The sequence below is a fragment of the Sylvia atricapilla genome, chromosome 16, assembly GCF_009819655.1.
Source record: "Sylvia atricapilla isolate bSylAtr1 chromosome 16, bSylAtr1.pri, whole genome shotgun sequence".
NCBI classification, from domain to species: Eukaryota; Metazoa; Chordata; class Aves; order Passeriformes; family Sylviidae; genus Sylvia; species Sylvia atricapilla.
The window spans coordinates 14,945,718-14,968,172 of NC_089155.1; the positions used below are offsets into that span (position 1 = coordinate 14,945,718).

General features: G+C 44.4%; 1 protein-coding gene across 1 annotated transcript in view; it reads left to right on the top strand.

Annotated features, from left to right (window-relative positions):
- PREX1 (phosphatidylinositol-3,4,5-trisphosphate dependent Rac exchange factor 1) overlaps positions 1-22,455 on the top strand; it is a 105,210-nt gene that overhangs the window by 26,050 nt on the left and 56,705 nt on the right. Inside the window, exon 2 of the mRNA XM_066331022.1 lies at positions 20,923-20,994. Within this exon, the coding sequence (XP_066187119.1) occupies positions 20,923-20,994 (72 nt within the window). The remainder of the gene's footprint in view (positions 1-20,922; positions 20,995-22,455) is intronic.

Genomic DNA, 22,455 nt, shown 5'->3' on the forward strand with positions numbered 1-22,455 from the left:
TGGGTAGTGCCAGTGAGATCAGCTGAGGGCTCTGGTACAAAGCTGCTTGTGTTGGCTACCAGAGCATGACAGTCTCTGACAAAAGATGACACTTTCCAAGTTTGATGTCCATCAGTTTCACGTGAAAATCCTGGGGTTACTTTGGCCATGCTGCTCATGGAGTTTTGATTCTCACTGAGACAACTTATAGCATTATCTTACATTTTTCTAGATAGCCTTGTGTATTTTTTTATTCCTGACTAAATGAAGGGAGGTCTCATCTTTTTAAAAGGATGAAATCTGGTTATGTAGTTCTGTTGATGATAGCAACTGTGCAAAAGATGTGAGAAAAGGGAAAGGCTTACCTGCAGAATTTACTGTGAGCAGGATCTCCTTTGTACCACCAGACACTGTGGAGTTCTCACTCTTTATTTGTGAGCAAAGTCTGGTCCAGTTATTTGGCTGGTGTATTCCATATCACCTCTTTAGAGACAGGAATGTTCCCAGGGAGGACGAGCTGAAGGCAGCTGATGTCTCGTGCTGGTTTTGTCACGCCCCAGTGAAAGTGTCCCTGGTGCAGCTGCTCAGGAGCAGCAGATCCTGTGACCCAGGGAGTGAGAGCAGAGTCCTGCCAGGTGTTCATGTCCAGGAAAACCACCCAAGGTCTCCCCAAACAGTGCTGCCTGAGCTTGGGGAATTGGTGTCCAGCAGCTATCACTGATGTCACTGACACAATGCATGCTTGGGGTATTGGAAAATTAGATTTCTGAAGCTGATTGGAGCAACTGAAAGTTTTCTGGTTTGGAAACTGCCGGCATAAACCCTTGTTTCTGTGTTAATATTTGTTTCTCTATTAGTACAGCTTTGAGTATTAAAGAATAATATTTAAAGGTCATCATTAATACTGACTTTCAATGTTATCATGGAAAGAAGGTTTACATCTTGAAAATAGTTTTGATTTCTGAAGTGCATAAAGAATACTTTCATATATTGAGCAATCTTATTTTTGTAAAGTGGAGGCCCTTTCAGAGTAAAAAACTATGTAATGGAAAATTTTGTACTAGTTTCATACTAATTAAAAAATGTATCTTTTTGTGAAACATGTGGCCTGAAAATGTTTTTAATTATGAAAGCATTCTATAGCACAGAGAGATGAGAGACTGTGCTTTCATGCAGATCCTCTACAAAACATTGTGTCCTCCACTCCTTGTTAACTTCATTATGCAATCCTCATCTCCTCCCCAGAGATTTCCCCATTGTCAAGGGCAGCTGCATTTGCTTATTACAAGAACCTTGGTCATTAGTCACATCAATACAAGGCAAAGCTCTTAATCCCATTTTAGAACTATAAATCAATCCAAATTTCTTTTTGAGTGCAGTTACAAGATATAGCCGTGGATGCATTTAGTGTAAGGGCTGCTTATATATATATATATTTAATTGGTTTCCCCCCAAAATTGTCTTCTCTGATAGGCAGAAGAATAAGTAGAGGTTTTAAGTCAGATCTTATTTTCAAGATGAATGGATAAAGCAGAGGATCCTACACCTGTGGAAATGTGTCTCTCTGAGCTGCTCTCAGACCTATGCCAGTGGGAAGCTGTCTGGTATCTTGCATGCAGAGCTGCTTGAAATTCAGATCAATCCTCTTCTATGATAACTTCCCATGTTTCAGAAAGTCCTCTCTTCCCAAGTCAGGACTAATTGGCTCCAGTTATGTGAGGAGTGGATTCTAACGTGCAGGGTTAACCAGCATTCCTTTTGCTCATTGTGGAAATGGATTATGGGTCAAGGCTGTCCAGGAATTACAGCTCTAAGGCCTTTGCAATGTGATTCGGTATCTGTTCAGTCCATGATGTTGTTATAAAAGGCAGTATTCATGTTTTGCAGGGTCAGTTACTGCTGCAGATAACTGATGGCCAGAGCAGTGTGCTGTGCAGTAACTGGGGCAGCAGAGGGTGGGAAGCGAGCCCTGCTCAGGCTCCAGGACAGTGCCCTGCTGTGCTGAGGGCAAAGCCTGGAGCCCCTCACTGCTGCAGGCTGCTCTGAGGGGCTTCTTGCCCCCTGTGCACTGGACATGGCACCAGTCCTCCCCTGTTGGTACAGCACCCTGCCAGTGCGCTGACATTTCTTGTGTGCAGGCAAATGTAAAACCTCGGGGAAGGACACCCCTCCCAGCAGAGCAGATTCAACTTTCCGGGCTTGTTTCCAAGATTCAGTGCTGAATGCTTTGGGAAGAACTTGGAGCTGATGTTTTTCTGGGAGTTATTAATGGAAAGGAGGGAGTGAGAGGTAGATGGTTTCCTTAGGAACACAAAGACCTTAATCATTCCTGTTCTGCATTCTTGTATTGTTTGCCTGTACCATTTAACCTTTATTTCAATATTCTTTTGCCTTCACTGTGCTGCAATAATTAAGAGATTTGTGAGCATTTGACTAATGCTCTGTCATCTGACTTATGTTACCATTAAAAATCCGTGGACTGTTTTGCATGTCTTGGTTTGATTATCAGAATTGTTCTTAACACTTAATTTTTCTAGAGGCAGCTGTGCTGATCAGTTGCTCATCTTATTTATAACAAAATTTAAATAGCATGCACACTTCTTCTTTTAAGTGCTCCCAGCACTGGTAATTTACTTGCATTTGACAGTCAGGTTTCCTGTGGCTTCTTTTGTGGGTACTGTAGTTATAAGAGCATTTTTGTTGGTAAGACTTCAGAATTAGAGAAATGCAAGCTGTCAAGGAAGGTGTGCAGTGTGCAGAAATACTGCTAGGAATATTGTTTGTGATGGGAGACTTACCTCAGCCTCGGTGACTGCCTCACTGTGCTTAGTGCAATGTAAAATTGATGCTTCTGGGTCAGTGACAGCTTAGGTTGCCGTGTGACATTTTGGTAACTGAGCCTGTTTCTTTGTGAGGGAGGCTTTCAGCTCCTCCTGTTTCATCTTAGTGGGTGATACTGCAAAGAGCATCTTTAGTGAGTAGGACAACTTGGGAGGCTCTTGGGTGTCCTGCAGTCAGCCTGATCGTGCCATCCTTGCTTTAGCTCGCAGAAGGGAGGGTTTCTGAGCTATCAGGCACACAGATGAGACCTTGCCTTTGGTACATTCAGGTTCTAGATAAATGTCCAGAGTTGATCAGGCATGTCTGACTGTTCTGATTTTGTTAGTTAAATGCCCCAAGTCCTGAGAATGCTGGAGATTCATGAGTGAGAGTTTCATGAAGTTCATGAATCCTCAATTTTAGAAATGGTACATCCTTTTTTCATCCTCTGAGTAAATGTGATCCTTACTGAATAACAGAAGAACCTTGGAGTGTCAGCTGCAGGGGTTGGTACCCGAGAGCAAGGGCTGGGATCCATCCGTGCCTTGCTTGACAAAAGAACAGTGTCACACTCAGTACCTGAGCAGTAAAATCACACATCCTACTGCAAATGCCCTTCCAGATTTCAGCCCACAAACAGAATGTTCCTGAGCCTTTTGGAATTGGAGTTTCTGACAGCCAGCATCGTTGCAATCAGCACAGGCAAATAGCCATGAGACTGGGCCTTGAGCAGAGGCCTGACTCAAAGGAACTCTTGGCAATGTTATGCAAATGTCAGCCTGACAAAGGCTTATAGTTCTTGTGTTCTTATTGTGACTGGAAGCAGACATTGAAAGGATGGATAGAGCTGGGGTATGACTTCTTTTATTATTGTTGTATAGCCCTGCATGAAAAAGTACATATTTCTTCCTTGAGTTGTTTCCTCCCAACCTCAACTGCCACTCTTTCTCCTTTATGTGCACACTCTCACCCTAGGCCTTGTTAACACAAACAGCTCTGGCTGTGGGCACTGAGAAGGAATTTTAAACCAAAGTGCTACTCGTGTGCAGTGATTGTTTGCAGTTCAGCTTAGATCTATGGGGAGCAGTTTCAAACTAACCTGATCTAAGATACTTCAGTGGAAATCAAAGTGTCTGCATTGAGATTTACACCTGCTTAACTAAATCCATTTGTGAGATATTCAGCCAGTGCAGAATTGTTTCTGGAACATGCCTCAGTTCTTACAATGACTGAAGTTTCATCTGGTGAGTTTGAGCGTTTAAAACATCCTTGCATCTCACTGGTGTTGTGTGGAATAAACCTTCCCATACTTAATGGTCACCATAATGAACCTTTGGAAAACAGAACATGTCTTTTAAACATTTGTTCTGTGTGTGCTTTATGTGACAGACAGTCATTTATGCTAGTGTATGTGAACAAATCCTTTAAAATCTGGTCATGTGAAAGTTTATTTGAAGGAAAACAGTTGGAAAGTGTTGTTCCTCTGTTACTGTTTTTTCCCTGAATTTGAAGTGATGGCTGTGATGACTCAAAAGAAAGATGGACATAGGAGAGGCTTTTTTTATAAACTGTGCTCTTACTTCCTGATTGGCAGGTGAGAGTCAGCAAAGAAGATGCCCCCTTAGGTGAAGTTGTAATTCCCTGGGCATTTAGGCAGAGAGTTTCTGTTACCTTGCAGTTCAGCTGTATCAGTTTCTATCTCTATGTAGTTCAGTCATACCATTTTTATCTCTAAAAGCTTTGCTTTCCAGTGTGAGGACATTGCAATGGAAAAAAAAAACCAATGATGCAGCTCAAACCTAATTGCTCTTGGTGAGTGGAATGGTAAAGAGAAAGGATTAATATTCACCAGCATCTTTGGATGTTCCTGTGGTATATGTCTCGGTGATATAAGGTATATGCTGATTAATTTAACTCTTTGCTGAATAGTTTTGATTAGCTCAACTTCCACATTGTGCTCAAGAAGCTTTCTAGTGCTTTCTTAAGGAATGCAAAAGTGGTGGTGGCTGTCATGAGCAGAAGGTGCTCATGTGCAGGAGAGCCCCGTTAGCAGGGGATATTCCTTGTGTCCATCTGGGAAGGTGAAATGGCTCTGTGTTGGTTTTCATTTGGTCCCATTAGGTTACCCTGGAAACGTTTGTTAACACCCTTAACTAAAATCTCGTGTTTTAGCCACGGCTGGATGTGAGTTTTCTGTTCTGCTCTCTGAGACCCCATCTAGAGCTTGGTCCAGCTCTGGGGCCCCAGAACTTCCCAGCACAGGGAGGAGGTGGACCTGCCTCTCCTCTGTTCTGAGGAGCCACTCCATACAACTCTCAAGAGCTAGGACAGATAGGCTTTGTCTGAATCGGTACGTTATTGACGGTGTCATGGCAAGGATGAAGATAAATTCTGCTGTTTATGTTTTGCAAATGAAGAAATGCCAGTGGAGAATCCAAAGGGATTTACTGTGGCCTATAGGTGGATTACTCCAGGTTATAAATGTCACCATTTTATTGGTGTGATTTAAATTCAGAAATTGCTAGTTTTTCATTCTGTATTTAAACTTAACAACAGGGAATAGATTGAGACTAGAGAACAATAAAAATTAACCGTGACAGTGAAGGATAATTACTTTTCATCAGTATACAAATATTTTTCTCTAAATAATCCCGTGTATTCTGGCAGGGGATTAAGTAATTCCTTTTTCTTGGGCTAGTCATGTTGATTTAAGAAAGCTGAAGTCTCTAGAAACAATGCACAAGAAACACAAAGAATAAGAACAAGCTAGACTCTCATGAGAGAAACAAATAAGAAAAATGTTTCTTTATACATCCTGTGAAATTCTTAGCCCAAACAGATCTTGTGTTGGGAGGAACGGGTTAAAACCAGAAGATTTGGCAAGGAGGGAATAGTTTTGCTCAATGTGACCTTCCAGCTGAGAATGCTGAGTATCAGTGTGGGGAAACTCCATTTATTATGCCTGGTGTTGTTCATCCTCTGCCTGCTTTGAGAAGTAGAATTCCTGTGTAAAGATAACACACTCTCACGGACGTGCTTGAGCCTCCTGCTGGGAGAGAGACAGACCATAAAACCCAGCCTTGTGATAAACTCTGCATGTGTGAAGTCCTTTACATCGGGCAGGCAGGGCCTCCCGCCCCCGCCGCTGTCTGCTGGGCTGAGCTGAGCTGAGCTGAGCTGAGCTGAGCTGGGCTGGGCTGAGCTGAGCTGGGCTGAGCTGAGCTGGGTCTGTGTCTCCTGGGCTCTCTGCCCCGGGCTGAGCTGAGCTGAGCTGAGCTGAGCTGAGATGAGCTGAGCTGAGCTGAGCTGGGCTGGGCTGGGTCTGTGTCTCCTCGACTCTCTGCCCCAGGCTGAGCTGAGCTGAGCTGGGCTGAGCTGAGTCTGTGTCTCCTGGGCTCTCTGCCCCAGGCTGAGCTGAGCTGAGCTAGGCTGGGCTGAGCTGAGCTGGGCTGAGTCGAGTCTGTGTCTCCTGGGCTCTCTGCCCCGGGCTGAGCTGAGCCTAACAGAGCCCGTGTGCCCGTGCCTGCCGCCCGCCTTGTTAGCAGTGTACGGAAATAAATCTACTCCTTGCACCTTGGTTACCTTTATGTGCCAATTCACACTTTCCTGGGCACTCGGGAAAGTGTAGAGAGGGTTAGAGGAACTGAAGATCTGTACACATTTGTGGACATTCTAATATAAAAAATTAAACCTTGGTAAAAGCCACAGATTGTTTCTATAAAATCTGAGTCATTTTTAACCAGCTGTAGGTTGCATCGGTGGTGTGACATGCAAGTCGTGTCTCACAGGGTCTCACTGACGGGGAGTTCCCCATTTCCCTTTTCTAAGAAAGAGGTAGGTGGTGAGTGCTTAGCATGAAATTTGGAGATCCAAATGCAAAGGCACTGAGACTAAGAGTAACAGATCCTAAACCTAAGTGCGTGTCTTGGAGTAATGCCAACCAAAAGACACATCAGTGAGGCACTGTCTGCTGTCTTAGAGAGACCTCCATGAGCTGGCCAGGGTGGGTTGTGTTCCCTGTGTTTGTGAGGCCTGGGGAAAACTGTCCCATGAGGAGAAAAAACACCTTCTGATGCACAAGCGATGCATTTACTTCCCTTTGCATTCCTTTTGCCACTGAACTAGAGCAGAACATCCCATCACGTGTTATAGACCTAAAAGCAAGGATGTTATAACTGGGTTTATCAAAGAGCAAAAAAGAAGCAATGGGGTGCAGAAATCTTGGCAAAGTGTGCCAAAATGTTCCTGGGCGGTGCTGATAGTCTTGTTTTATCATGTCAGAGACAGTATTTAATTCTGTGTTAGGTCAGAATTAGTCAGTTATTTCAGAGACAGCATTTAGGCATATTCTAAATCCTAAGCAAGGAACCTCTGCAGTCACTCCCTGAGGTGCAGGCTCATTAGCACTCCAGTGCTATCTTATGCCAGGCACCATGTGAAACTTGTAAGGAAAAACTTGCCTTCTGTTCACACAGCTCAGTTCTTCGCAGGTCTGCCTGTCTCCTTCCCCATATTCTCTATTGTTCCTTCTGCTGTTTCTGGAAAAAGCTGAAGGAAAGAAGTTTGAATTCTGGGAAGGAAGTTGTCACTTGTGTTGTACCTCCTTTTACTGGACCCTTTTGGATGATTGTGAAATGTGTGTGTAGGTATCATGAAACTATTCTCATGAGAACAGTGGGCTTCAGTATCTAGAGCTTGTCTTTGTTCATAGCTGTAGTAGGATTTATTTTTACTTTGTTACCCAGTTTCTGATCAAATTTCCTTTCATAATTACCTGAAAAGGCTTAGTTCTTACCTGTATTAATATGATCAATGTTCTGTTTGTTTTACACAGGTGTTTGAAATATTCTAGTGTTTTGTGGAGTTTGATTGAACCACGCCATTTCTCCCTTACAAATTAATGGTGATTTATTAAGCTATTGTAGGAAGAATAACAAATCCAAGTAGCACTCAAAGCAGATTTTCCTGAAATAACTTTGTGGTTGTTTTGTTGCTTCAGCATTCAGACATGAAAAATTAAATACTTAGAAAATAAAAAATGTCAGCATCATCTATGATGGAAAAAAAGGCATTTCCTAGAAATTACTCTACTTCATTTGGGTAATAAGGCTAATACTATTTGTTACAGTTGTAATGTTATATTTAATTACGAATAGTGAATTTTGAAGGGAATGCTAGAATAATGGGATGGTTTTGTAAGTAATAAGCACCATAATTAATCATCTAGATTCTGAACAGTCATTGCTATTAGCTCCCTGCCTCCTGTACGAAATGCCAGCAGCACTGTAGTGCACAGGAGGCCCGTGGACCCAGGGCCATGGGTTACGTCTCCGAAGGGTTCTGGCGTCACTTCATGGTGCTTCACTCTTACCAGAGCTGTGCCCCGAGGATGGAGTTTGTTTGTGACAGTGATTAGGAGCATCGCTGGCAGCCCCAGGGCAAGGGGTGAGGTAAGGATGAGGCACCAGCCTGACTTTCCAATCAATAATTGATAGGGCATCGGGAGTGAGGGGATAAAAGCCACGTCAATTAGCGCTGTGCTAACGAGCCAGAAATCCCATCAGTACCAAGGAACCTGTCACCTTTAAGGCTGAGCTCAGAACTTCCTAATTCTGTGGAATTATGCCCATTCAAAAAGCACGTGCATTTGGAACAGGTTGGTGCTTTATTGTACGGTGCCAGTGACAGAAGAGCAACCAGCCAAGGAGAGTAACATGTGTGCTCTGTTTCAAACCAAATGGTCATGCCTGGCTTTACTGTGCTATTCAAAAAACAAAGAGGCTCTGCGCAGCTTCTCTACTTAGCCAGCAGTAATCAAATGTTCTGCTTTTGCTCCTTGCTACTCCATTTGCTAGAAGTAATAGAACAAGGAGTAGCATAGAGACTTGTGGGTAATCTCATCTTGCCTTATGTTGCTTTTTTAGAACTGTGAGTGAAGGCACCAACGTTTGGATTGCTAACTGGAGAGAGCCAGGAGCCCCTGAAAAGGGCTTTGAGCAGACAGCAGCCCTTTCCCACTGAGGGGTCTGGGGGTGCCTTGAGCACCATCCTACTGGGGAGAAATAAAAGTCAGAACAAAAACTCCAGCCACCTTGGCAGAATATATATATAAAGGGGTTGTAATGCTTCTGGGTTCCACTCAAATCTGGAGGCACTAACAGTGGGACAAACCACCTTTTCCATTGAAAGGATAGTAAGCATCAGAATGAAATCATGCACAGCCACCTAGTTATAGTGGTGATGTGCCCCCAGCTCTGAGGTGCTTTCAGTGGAGCATTGCCCTGAAGATTTTGGTTTGTTGGAGGTGAATTAAAGAATAAGAAAAATAAATATAAATACTTCTTGTGACATCCTGTGCTTATTACTTCCCGTTGTGGTTTTTCAGTGTTTCACATGGGTGTTCTGTATACCTGCTTTCAGTCCCAAGTGGCTGACAGCAAGAGCAGAGCCCTGTGCTTTGGCACGGCTGTTTTTGTGTTGTCAGGGAAGTTGGTGTCAGAGCTTTGGGTTGGTTTTTCAAAGTTCATTTAAGTGCCCTGGAGATTTTTTTAATCATTTTTTATTTTGCTTCTCTTCTAGTTCCTGCTAGAAGACTAGCAGAGAATATTCTAAGCTTTCCTCCCGAGCAAACTACAGGAGGGCTTTAAGTGTCAGTGCATTGGAAAAAGGAGGCTGGGCTCTTCCCAGTCCAGAGGAGGGATTCCCAGAGTACAGCGAGCCCAAACTCTGCTTGGGCTGTCAGCAGAGAAGGAAGGCTTGTGGTTCCAGTTTTCCTCCTGTTTGTGCTTTGTCCACCATCTGTAGTTCATTTAGACACAATTCCGTAGTTTGGTAGATGGTTAAAAGAGAAAGGGTTTTGATAAAGGGTCCTGCAATGATGTGACACTTGATGGAGCATCCAGAATTTCCTTTACTGTGCAAAGACTGATACAGTTCACTAGAAAAGATGTTGCCTCTATAAGCTTCTAAACGCTTATTCTTAAAAAGCTTTTAGATCTATTGCATCTTCTACGAGAATAGACTCGACAGTTATTTAAGATGTCTGATGTCTAAATTCAGCTTTGTGTGTGTTTTGCCTTTTAAGTTGGCTAATGCAGTTGTGCTTAGGTATGCAAATTGGGTGTGTTTTTTTCTCTGAACAGTCAGCTATTTAGGCAGAGTAACTGTGAAAAGAGATCCACAAATGGAGCCTATTTATAATCCACGACTTCACACTTTATTTTGTATAAGCTAAATTGCTTACTGTTTTAATACAAAAGTGAGTTGAAACAGACATTTATTTAATTGGCAGAACTTTAAATTCCAGCTTTATTTTTATAGGGAATTCCAAGCATCTGCAAAGATGCACCACAAGGCACTGGCAGTCTGAGAGTGTTTCTTTTATTAAATGCTGTGGTGTTTTTCCACTCTAAATATTTTATTACAAATAAAAGCCCCGCTCTGTGTGAGCACTCGGTAACTGGCAATCAGCTGAGTTCACAGATGCAGTTGGGACTCTGGCAAAGGTGAAATTCAATCCAGTGTGTAAATGTGGTAGATGAGGTTTAAGGCAGCTATTTGCTTTGGCCCAGCTTGCACCTGAGCTTTGGCAGTATTTGAGATTTGTTCTTTGGGCTGCTAGAGGTGGATCCTGGGGGGAAGCAGTGTGAGCCGTGTCTGAGGTGACTGGGATCGGGAGCTGCTGCCCTGGCAGAGGGATGAGGGGCAGGAGTATTGGCCTGAAGGAAACTCCCTGTGTGAATTCCTTTGCTAGATGTTCGGTGCTGCCAGTGCTCTAGTGAAAAGGCAGCTGAAGGGAAAGTCTTGCAGAAGAGAAGATGGCAGCCTGGATGAATGGTGTGCCAAACTCGCCAGGCAGGGCACTGGCATGCAGACAGTGTGGCTGATGCCCTTCCTTCAGCAGGGACACTTCCTGGCTGGATGGGATGGTGTACAAAGTCATACCTAATCCTAACTGCAGCTCTGCAGATAGGAGATACCTACACTGAGAATAGGTGCTCGGTTTCCAGACGACTGTCCTGGTGATAACTCCCCCAGCTGCTTTAATAAGTGTCTTTGTAATGCAGGGGACAAGGCTGTGGCAGTACTGAGAGAAGGGCAGGCTGCAGAAACAGGTTGAGGATTGGAGAGATGTGCTTCATGTTTCCTAGCAATGGAATGCAGTTGGCTTCAGACGGAGGAAGGTCTAATTTTATCTGGTTTTCATTTAAAAACATCATAGTACTTTAAAAAAAACTTGATCACAAAGTCCCTTCTAAAATTAAAATGTTAGTACTTCCTGTTAAGGTTTCCCATCTGTTTGCACCTCTGTAAAGAAACAAGTGTATGTACCAAAACTGTGGTTTCAGCTTTGCTCTAGACTTTGCATAGATGGGAGACAGAGCTGCCAAGTGGGCTGTGGTGGCACAGGGCAGAGCCCCAGCCCGAGGGGAGGTGTGCAGGGCTGTCTGCCTGCTGGAGCCCTTCAGTTCACTGCCCAGCTGCCCCTTTAAAACATAATGCTCTCATTCTTCACTGCTTCAGAGGAAGCTGGAGTTCAAGGCTCTGTGTGATATGATTGTGTTCTGCAAGAGAAGGAATGCCGCCGTGAGAGAAGGTTTTCTTCTGACTGTCACAAATGCGAAGGAACTCTGAAACGCGGCTCTGGGCTGGCTTGGGGCAGTGGGACAGGCAGCATTTTAGACTTGTCCAGCTCTTGGACCTGACAGAATGGCATCATTTTCCACTTGTCCAAGAGGAAATGTGACTGGTTGCCACTGACTATTGGGTGCAGTGAAGAGTTTAGGTCTGTCTGGGCTCTCCAAACAGGTGTGTGAATCGCCTAAATGCTCTGGGTGTCTAAAGGCAGGAACCCTGCCATGAGTAAACCTTCTGAGGATGTTCCTGAGGTGCTCCGTGGCCAGAGGTTGGCTCTAGACCACTCTGCAGTGGCCTCGAGGTCTGCAGTGCTGTTCCTGAAAGGGAAGAAAAAGAACATAGGCCCATGAGAAGAAACCTCTGGAAGCAATCCCAATATTTAGATGCAAAGTCTGACAATCTTAAGTAGGTACCATCAGGGCACAGACAGCGTTCCGAGGGAAATAAGATCCAGGGGTTTGGTTACGTTTTTGCAATGTAGATGGAGTTTGTGGGTCACCCGAGATGATGCTGCGTGGGCCCCGTGTAGATTCACAGTAATTTAGAGCAAGTGTCACTGCACTGATGGCAGTCAGCTGAACTGCTTTGCTTCAGCTGGGTCAAGTCCTGGGCTGTCTTGTAACTAATGAAGGATATTGCATGGATTTTAGGGGACTAGATTTAATTTTAAAGTTTTCCTCTGTGTTGTCTATTTAATGATAAGTGTATTAAGACACCAGCACTGGAAAGAGTAGAAGAGGAAGATGACAGCGTTTCTGGTAGCAAAGTCCTTCAGCTTAGAATTATCTTGAAATATTATTTGAAGAAATTCTAATTTTTGCTGCAGTTTCATTATCATCTTGACTTTACTTTTTCTGGGATACTACTTGATGTTTCTAGTCTCTCTGATGCTTCTGCCTCCCTGCTGAAAGAAAGAGTAGCTGTCTAGAGCCTGAAACCTGAGTAAACATCCCCTGGTGCTGATAGGATCTTAGGAGCTGGAGCCACCTCTAGTGTGGAACTGGCTGCAATCTGCAGGCATCTCTCCACTATGAGCACAGTGAATGTAAGTAAAACGAGCTGAATCCTGAAAAATTCATGTGTTGTTTACTGGGCCCTTACTTCTGAGACGAACTTTTGTTAAAGTACCATAAAGACTAAGCAGACACAGACTTGTTCTGATTTATTTCTCCACATAAAAGTGGAATGAAGTAAACCACGCTGTTCAACCAAACTTGGTCCAGAAGCATTTTGAAGAGTGCCCTGGTACAGTAAGATGATGAAAATCATCTCATGATTGTAGAACTGGGAAAATTACATGAAGAGGCCACTAAAAGGGAGAATATTCCAAAAGCTTGAGAGAATTACGCACGTAGCTTTCTTAAGTTCTTTAGAAAATCCAAACAAATACATTTTCTATTGATATTAGAATGGGGTGGAATCTTCCAGGGATAGATACTCACAAAAGGACACGGTTAAGCAAGGAAGAGGAGGGGTTTGGGGTTTTTTCAAGTACAGTAATGAGATTATTCAAAGCGCTATAGAGATAACACTGTACAGGAGGGAGAGCGTCAAGAGGAGTGCGGGTACGGGAGATACGGAGAAGTTAATAGCCATGAGTCCTGAAGAACTTCAGAGGGGAGAAATGTATCTTTTGGGGCCCTGGAGTGAGTTGGGATTTTCTGACCGGTGTGAGAATGCAAATGTTAGTGGCTGGGGGAGGAGGGGCTGGCCGAGGTCAGGGCAGTGACAGGGAAGGGACAGTCGCCTTTCTGCAGCACCGGCCTGGCTTTCACTTCACAAAAGGGGTTTTGTAATTCAAATGAGACCAGCTCCTCCTTGAGAAAGGCATCTCTCTTTGGAGTGAGAAACACTGCGACATATTTCTCTGTGACTTCCCTTCAATTCCTCCCTCCATCAGTCAAAGCATGACTTTGGTTTGACTGAGTTTTTGTTGCAGAATTCCGCTGTAAACAGCAGTACGCTGGAATCGCACCTAATGGTCCGGGGCCTTTTTAGAGCTTTCTCTGTAAAATCCTTTTTCTGGGAAGCGCTGCTGGATCAGCTCGCTTGTGCTTGGTCCCGGAGTACCGCCGTCCTGAGAATGCCTGTGGGTTTTGCGTGTCCCGTGTCCCCAGGCGCCCACGGGTGACGGGGACAGTCCCGCTGCGCTTCTGCAGACGGTGCAGTAACACTCACTGCCCTGCCGTTTGTATTCGCCCGCGCTGTGTGTGAGAGGGCCACGGCAGAGGAGCTGCATTTGTCACCCAGGCTCACTCGCCGTGGAAAGAGACAACTTTGGAGATGGAAATTCAGCCTCTCCGAAAGCACAGACTCCTCCTCTGGGCTGCCTGCCCTTGCTCTGGTGTACTGAGAACCTGGATCACTCCCTCAGAAGAGCCTTCAGCGCTCAGGGGTGCGAGCAGATGAGCTGAATCCTCACTTAAGCCCCAAAGATTTGTTGATAGAAGCCATTTTGTGCTGGACCTCTGTCGAGAAATTCGGAGCGAAAAGAAAACAGTTGGAATGCCTGAGTCCTTAAAGCACAGCTGAAAGTCCCAGTGCTGTGCAATGCCAGTATTTTGTGATTGATTTGCAGTTACAGACAGTTTAACAGTGACAAGATAGATGTAAGATAAATCAGCCAAGTGTGGTCATAACTGCGTGAACTTTAGAATTCAGGATTGGCTGTGGACAAATCAGATTTTTGGAATTGTCTCAGGCATGTACTTCCTATTAGCAGTAGCTGTTTCTCTTCTCTAGTATTTAAAGAAATAATTGAGTTTATTTATTAAAATGTTTTATTCATACGTGCACTTACACAATTTTAAATAGCATTTCTGAATGCTCCTCCATATTTCATTTAGTATTTATCAGCATTCACCATATGTCAGATTAAGAAGTGGGGAAGAAGTTTCAAATTGCCATGATCAGTGCTTAGTTAATGTTTATTAAATTGCCAGTATGAGTGGTGGTCTTGTAATATGGGTACATGTACTTATTGCTTATGTATTGATACGATTTTAAAAAAATATCCATGGAAAATGTGCTTCAGGTCAAAGGATCTCTCCCTGGTGACACATCTGAATTTTGCAGCTGAAGCTGCATTTCTGTTCTGAGGGTCGTTCCAGTTTCACCTGAAATCGAATCTGCTTTTTTGGCAAATGATCATGCAGCCTGTTATGGGAAGAGATGGTGCCTCCTCTGACTCCTGTGCCTTTGTGTGTGAAGTGATTGTGCAGCTTCTACAGCTCAGACTGCCTGGGCTGTTTGCAGACAATGGTTGATACTCCATGATGTATGTGACTTTTTTTTTTTTCTTTTTAATAATCATCTTGGTTAGCTAATAATTTAGTTCCTCTTCAGGGGATAGATTAAAAAAAAAAAAAAAAACTACCAATAAGCTTTGAGGCTTTAAAGCCAGTTTGATACACAGGAAGCCTGAAATTAGGGCAATAAAAGGTATTTCTGGTGCTATTTCCTCTTACTAAACACCTCTGTCTATCAGGCAAGTCCCTGTTCAGGTGTTTGCCAATGAATTAATTTGCCTGTGGATCTCAGCTACAGCCACAATGATTTTGCAGAGTTGCTTTCTCTCACAGCTGTGTCTCTGTTGTTTAGGAGAATTTTAGTATAATGCACTCATCTGATGCTTAAGTTCTTCCTTCCTTTTCCAGACACTGATAATTTAAAATGTGTTTTTATAGAAATGTTAATATAGCAGCCAGTAACTGAGCAATGAGGGAATACTGAGTTGCCAGTGAAGGTACAGTAATAGGCTCTTTAAATGTAGTAAAGTTGCTTCAGCGCTGCTCCATTTTACATGTGTAATGGTAGTAATGTCAAAGAGGTTGCTTCTGATTTCCAGTGTTCCAACTTAATGTCACAAGTGAAACCCCGGGTCAGGCCCAGTGCTCTACATCGTGTCCTGGCCTTTGCCCAGGGCAGCAATGATGTTGGAAACCCAGTCTGTATTTACTCAGGAATGGCTTCATCTGTCCCTAAAACGCAGCTGTGTCTGGGATGGAGTCCAGCAGCTGTTGGTCACAGCCCTGCAGGCCCTGCCAGGGGCAGCACAGCTGGAGCTGAGGTGCCTCATCCTCAGCTGCTGGTGGCCCAAGGCTGTGAGCAGTCAGGGCAGTCCTGCAGTCAGGTACCTCCAGCATGCTGAAGGGAAATGCTGAAGGATTCCAGTAGCCTCGTGCAGTCATTGCCGTGCTGCTGTGAGATTATTTACTGCACTGTCTTTCAGACCTCGGGGCTGCGGTTGACACGTGGGATGCAGGGTGTTAGTCTCCTGTCGTGTGTGTAGAGCTTTAGCTTCTGGGCTGCAGATCTGATAGAAAGCAAAAGAACATGATCCGAATGACAAGGTTCAAAGCCAGCAATTGAGTAACACGAGCAAGGATGCTCTTAAAACGTGAACTCCAACAAACACTCGTTTTCATTTGTCAGACTATTTCAGTAAAGCTGTGTTCCCCCAGGACCTTTGAGCTGCTTTGCTAAAGACAGTAGGTTTTTTTTGATATGGAGGCAAAGACTTCTAACAGCCAAATTTAGTGACAAGGCTAACTCAAGTGATAAAAGAAAATGACGCTTGCATTTCCTGTTCATGTGTATGAGCTCTGTGCTGTATTTGCAAGGTGAGGATGCTAGTGATGGTCAAATGTTGGAAGTTATTGTTCATGTCACCTCCTAATTTGTCACTGTGAACACATTTTCTTGGAAACAAGTTATCAGCACTTGCAAGAAGCTTTAAATAATTGATGGCACGAATGTAAAGCAATTTATTAGTATTAACCCAGAAAATCCTAGGCTCATTTAGATCCCTGGACCCTTGTTCTGAATCAGTCCTGACCACTGAGGAGTTTAACAAAACTGTCTCGCTTGTCTCTTAAGTGCACTGTGGCATTCCAGTCAGCTGTTCAGGAAACAGGTTTTATAGGACTGTGCTTTAAGTTGTTGCTTCTCCAGCAGCACAGGCAGCAGTTGCCTCCCCGCTGTCTGTTTCTGTTCTCCTTTTCATTTCCCTCAGGGGCAGGCACACTTTGCCTGTCTTGCTGTTTAGTAAGAAGTCACTTCCTCAAACATTCAGAAATAGCAAGAGTCAGCCTTAAACATGAATTTTGGGAAGAGGCATGAGCAAACTGTCACTGCCTCGTCCCTAGTGTTTGCCTTGTGTTACTTCTGCTGCACAGAAGATGGAAAATACTGATTTTCTCTAATTAAGGCTACAAGCTGAGTCCAACAAGGCCCGTGTGAAAAATATTTGAGAGAAATCCCAGTTGCTTCGTGTGTTTCATGTGTGCAACTGTTTAATGTGACAACAACTAACAATTAGCAGATTCTTTCCTTAAAATATACTCTGTGCTTTTGTGGTTTAGAGGTGCTGCAAAGACAGTCAAAAACAATGAGATTCCATTGAAACAGGGGAATGTGAGGACCATGAATAGAAGAAAAAAACACTTTCATACAAAAGGGACATTAAAAAGTACTTATTTAATGAAATGAATTTTATACCTAAATTTCATTCTAGATTTGTAATACGTCTCCATTAGTCTGTATTGGGAGGAGCTTGTCCAACATGATGTGAAGCAGAAAGAAACCATTTCACTCTGCTCATTCAATGCTCATAGATATGCTTGACTCCTGCAAGGCTTTGTACTGTAAGACAGACTATAAATAGTGCTTCTGCATGACATGAGGAGCATCAGCTGTGGCCTGCTGAGGCTGGGAAGAGCAGACCTCTAGGACGAGTGCACAAATAAGCTTTATGTTACTACAGCAGAATTTTACAGGAAAACAAGTCCTCTCGGGGCTGCTTTCCTAATACTGAGCACATTAAAATGGAAGATGGGACCTTTACAGTCTTTATCAGGAGAAAGGAAGTTGATTAGCCTGGTTTCCCTTTTTCCCCCCGTCTTGTGCCGTGACCTGCTCTTGTTCTGGGTCCATGGGCTATTGCTCTGCTGCCCACACAAACTGCTGGGCTGCTCAGGCCTGGCCCAGTGTGAGCCAGTGCAGCACGGGCCATAAGGAGGGAAGATGTCTGCTGTCAGCTGTCCTTTATCTCTGCTTTCTGTGAAATTGCGATCCTTGTGAGCCCTGGCCAGGGTACAACAAGAGGATAGGAGGAAGCAGAGCCTACTTTTGTTGCCTCAGTGATCTGCAGTTGGTAGGATAGTTCCAGAGAGGAGGAAGCCAGCAGTAGAGATTCCTGCTCTGGGTTGCGATGGAGGGGTGACCGTGGTCATCTTGCCGTGTCCTAGGAGTGCTTTCCAGAGTGCCCAGGGCGTCCTTCCAAGATCCCCTGACAAAGCTGACCCCCGTGCTTCCACAGACCCTTGGAGGCAGTTTCTGCAGAGACTGAAGGTGCTGCAGATGAAGAGGGTTATGCTGTGGGGTCCCTGAAAGCTCCTTGTGGAAAATGCCGAGGACCGGAGCCATTAAATTTCTGTATGAGTTGTGTAGAGTGTGAAGAGGTTGGAGCTGCCAGAGGGAGTTTGTTTCAGTAACTTTGTAATTGGCCAGACAAGCTTTTACCCTTTCAACTACTTCCTCTTTTATAACAAAATATTTTGGAATATAAATAACATATAGGCGCAGCAAGTGTTTTAATATTCACCCACCACCACCTTCTCTCATTTTGTCAGGTCCTGGGGCAAATAACTCTGGTTATCCAGCTTAATCAATAGGTCCAGTGAAAGATCATAGCACTCCCTTCCCCCAAAAGAGATGCACACGACTTGTGAAATAGATCTGGGAGTCTGTGTCACCAGGTGAGTACAGGGCTAGTGCTAGGACAGATGAGCTTAGACCCTAATAAAATCACTGGAGGAGTTTGGGAAATGCTGACCTGAATGTCAGAACAACATCTCTGGGAAAAGGGTTGCTTTTTCCGTGCAGGAGGTGGTTTGGAAGAAAGTGGTGTTGCCATGTGAACAGGGCATGCAGCATTATCTTTGTGAGCTGCTGTTTAATAGCTTGTGTTTTTCATACTTTTTATTTGAATGACTGTGTTGCAAAGGATTCTTCTTGCACCTCAGTAGGTATTGAAAAATGGGGAACAAACTTGTTCTGCATCCGCTAAATTTTGATAATTTGAGGGCACTTGCATTTAGAAAAGTAGACTATTAAATTTGCAAGACCAAAATCTCTTGTAACTGTCTTATTATTGCTGGAGAGACTGCTGTCATGCACATCAAGGCAAATCAGAGGCTGTAGGATATTTGAGAGACTATCTACAAAGTTGACTGTTTCCCTTCTAGGTCTTTCATCCTCCTTCCTCTCTGCTTCTATGCCTTTTTTATTTTTCGTTTGATTTTCCTCTATTTTTTCCTTTCTTTCTTGTGCTCACATCAAGTGATCTTTTCAGACAAGCATCACAGAAAAGCTGTTTCTTAGATTAACACAGTCTCCACTTTTTTATTGAATGGCCTCTAACAGCTGAGGTTTGTACTTCTGTGTACAGCTCTCTATTATTAGACCCTTCATACTGGGACTAATGTGCAGATAACTGTTAGTCACCAGTGGAACTGCTAATTGTGCAGATTAATTGATGATTTCAGTTGGGTTTGTTGTCTCCAAACATGTTTGTGATTAAAGGAAGGAGAATCACTGCCTGACTTAGCGTTAGTGAATGAGTGGCTCCAGAATTCTGTGCCACCTTTGCAGCTCAGCTGGTCACTGATGCTCAGCCATCACACCCAACACTGCAGTGGGAGTGCAGCAGCATTCCTCCTGTCAGCAGTCGTGCTCAACACTTCACCTCAGACACTTCCCTGACTGCTGCTGAGCACCCCACTTCCTGGCCAGATTACTGGCAGGGTGCACTGGCTGGTCCTTATAAAATAACTCTTCTGCCACTGGCACATGTGCCCTGTTCCTTTGATGCAAGAATCTAGTCTTCAGACTTCTTAGTCCCCACAAACTCCTTTGAGCTCTCCATATCTAGCTGGAATCTAGCCAAGATCTTCGTTCTATTTAGCAATACAAGAGGAGCAATGTGGTTACGGTCCCTGAAATTTGTTCAACAGCAGGTTGAAAATCCAAGGCTAAAAACAAATGTAGTGTCTCTGTCCCTCATAATTGATGTCTTTTTTACTGGTGCCTGTCCTGTAAAGTGTGATTGGCTGATGAGTGGCAGAGAGCCATGCCTAAGCTGGAACTGAGATGTGTTCCTTTTAGAGCTGGAAGTCAGTCAGAGGAACATGTTCACTGTGTGCCAAGCAAAACACCGGAGATGGAGGCATTCCGTGGGCTGTAAGTTTGGTTCTGTGACATTGCTTCTTAACAGGTTGTAGCTGCTGCTGATCCCAGCAGGCAAAAGGGAAAAAGCGAAGGCTGAGTATGCTCCAGCCTTGCTCAGGAATAGTTCATCTTTTAAAGGCTTTTTATTATCAAGCTGTAACAAAGCTGCTTTGTGCCCTAAATAAAGACGTGACCGACTTCCCCTAACTCTCTCAGGTGGGTGAGAGAAGTTCTTTCATCCTTGCTCACTGCACTCCCCAGGGCTCATCCTTTGTGTGGGAGGCAAGGTAGAAACTGCTGGCAAGAGCAGAGGGGACAGCCCTCTTCCCTTCTTTGCAGAGGTTTTGTAGTTTATTGCAGCAGGTTCTGTCCTCACTGGCTGCCCTTCAGTCTCTGCTGCAGGTATTTCCATCTCTGCTGATGCCTGTGGATAGGAAAATTCTTTGCTCTCAGTTCAGAAGTGCCTTTTAGCCAACAGTTCCTAAACCAGTGGTGTCTTGAGATGGAAATCCCGTGCAATGTTCTTTTCTGAACCCTTCCCACTGAATCAAATGGGTTTGTGGTGTGTTCAGTGCAAATGCAAGTAGGTCCTCCCAACTTCCAGTAGCCAGAGTTACACGTTTCAGGCTGATATTCAAATCACTGGCCATTTGTATCTGGCCTGGAGCTTTTTATTCATTTGACTGTTAAAGCCAGAGTTGTGCAGAGCTGAGAGAAGGGGAAACCTGACCTAAGTGAAAAGTTCCAGCACTGCTTTGTCTGTTTTTAACCAGCTGAAATAAAGTGAATGGGACAGGGTATTGCAGGCACTGTCTGGTGAGTTCCATTTCCCTTCCCTGCGTATTGGGACTCTTGGAGTTGGCCCCAGCCCCAGCTCATGGCTCTGAGGTGCCTCAGCTCCAGCAGTGTGACAGTCCCTCCACGCTGCATCCTGGAGACACAGGAGACCTTCAGAGGAGCAAATGGACCCTGCTGTAGTCTGCTGCTCTTTACAGATCATTAAAGCTCAAAGCTTCAACACAGGGGAGACATTTATTGTCAGGCAAAGCCCAGCAGCTTTTCCAGTTGTAGGAAATGTCTCTGGTAGTGCATGCATGCAGCCTGGACACGTGTAGTGGGCAGTTCATAAATGTTTGCATTCCTTCAGTCTTAAAGGTAATCAACCACGCTGTGTTGATGGGAACCTAGAGGAAATAAAAGAGTGAAATCAAGCTATTATCAAACTTGCTGAACATAAATCCTCTTTCATCTCTGCAGGCATTTCTTCACCGGATCCGACAGAATGCAGTGGACAAAGCTGAGAAGTACATAACAGAGGAGAATGTTAAGGTATTTCTTCTGGCCTCCTTGTTTCCTTGGTAGGGAAAGTGATGTGCAATGAAAGGCTAGATTCAGGGATATGAATATCAAATATCCTCATGTCATATTGATGCTTATTGTTAAGTTGGTTCCCTAAGGAGAGGAGCTCATGTTGACAGTTTATCTGTCAGTCTGTTTGCCCATTCTTATACCTCTCAACTTACAGAAAAATTGCTGGAATTTTTCATCTCACTGGCTAATTTTAGTAAAATTTAGTAAAATTTGTCTTTGGTCCTGCAGCTCCTGGACCAGCAGCAGCTCTGCCCTGAGGGAGCAGGGCAGGCACAGGAGGGGGCTCACACCCTCAGCGCTGCTGCAGCTGTTTCCTGTGCCAGGCTTCCTGCATGTTCCAGCTGAGCTGGGCTGCAGCCCCCCTTGGTCTCAGTTCCTCAGGCCAGCAAGGTGTGCTGCTGCCTGCCTGGCCTCAGGAGGGGCTGGGAACAGGACTGCTGCTGCCTTGGTGGAGCTCAACCTCTTGCTGTCTTCAAATCTGGAAATCTCCAAAAACTCACTGTCCAGCATCCGGAGTAACTTCAGGGGTGACTGAAGAAGTGGTGTTGGGGCTCCTGATAATCTGCTGCTGATGTTGTCTTGAGTCACCAGAGAGCTGTGAGATGGCTGACAGCAGAAGAGACCACAAAAGTGGTTTGGCAGCTTATGTAAGGAGAAGCCTGTCTTTACTCTCTCTCTACATGGGGCAGAAATGCCCAGAGGAAAATACAGGGCATTCAGGCAGTCACTCACCTCTGAGCAAAAGGAGAAGCTGCTTTTTGAGAGAAGTTGGGTTATTGCTCCCAGTATAATTTTGCAGATTTCTCCTACAGCTGGTGCTAAGCACCAGAGATTTCAGTAAACTTTAGCCACTGTACAACTCTCCAGAAAGACCACATTGAGTCCTGTGCCAGGCCCAGATTTTACAAGTGCACCAGTGACTAACAGCTGCAGCAACATCATAAAAACATGTTTTAAATTTATTCACTGCCTCGTGTAGGAATTACTCTCCTGATGTGTTAAAATCATGCTTTGCTCGCAGCAGCACTGCTGTCACTTCACTGAGAGAGCAGTTTGAAGGCAGTACAACTTGAGGGTGTGCACAAGGCTGGTAACTGGATTTGCTACAGGAGCATGTGCCGTCAAGGTTTGTCTGCTGCCTTGGTTTGCAAGACTCTTACCTGCAAATTCTGCTGCAAGAAAAGCTTTACTGATCACCTCAAAATTCATTAGCTTGCACAGATATTACTTGGATCAAAAACCACCCCTGAAGACTGCTCCTGAAAGACAAAACCATCCCTGACAGATGTTTTCCTATTGCTTGTTAATCCCCTTCTGGCAAAGCAGTGCAGGCAAGGGCTCCTGCATCATCACATCACTTTCAGCCGCGTGACAGAGCACTTGGGGGCTCCACTTGAGTTAGCACAGGAAGGTTTTAGG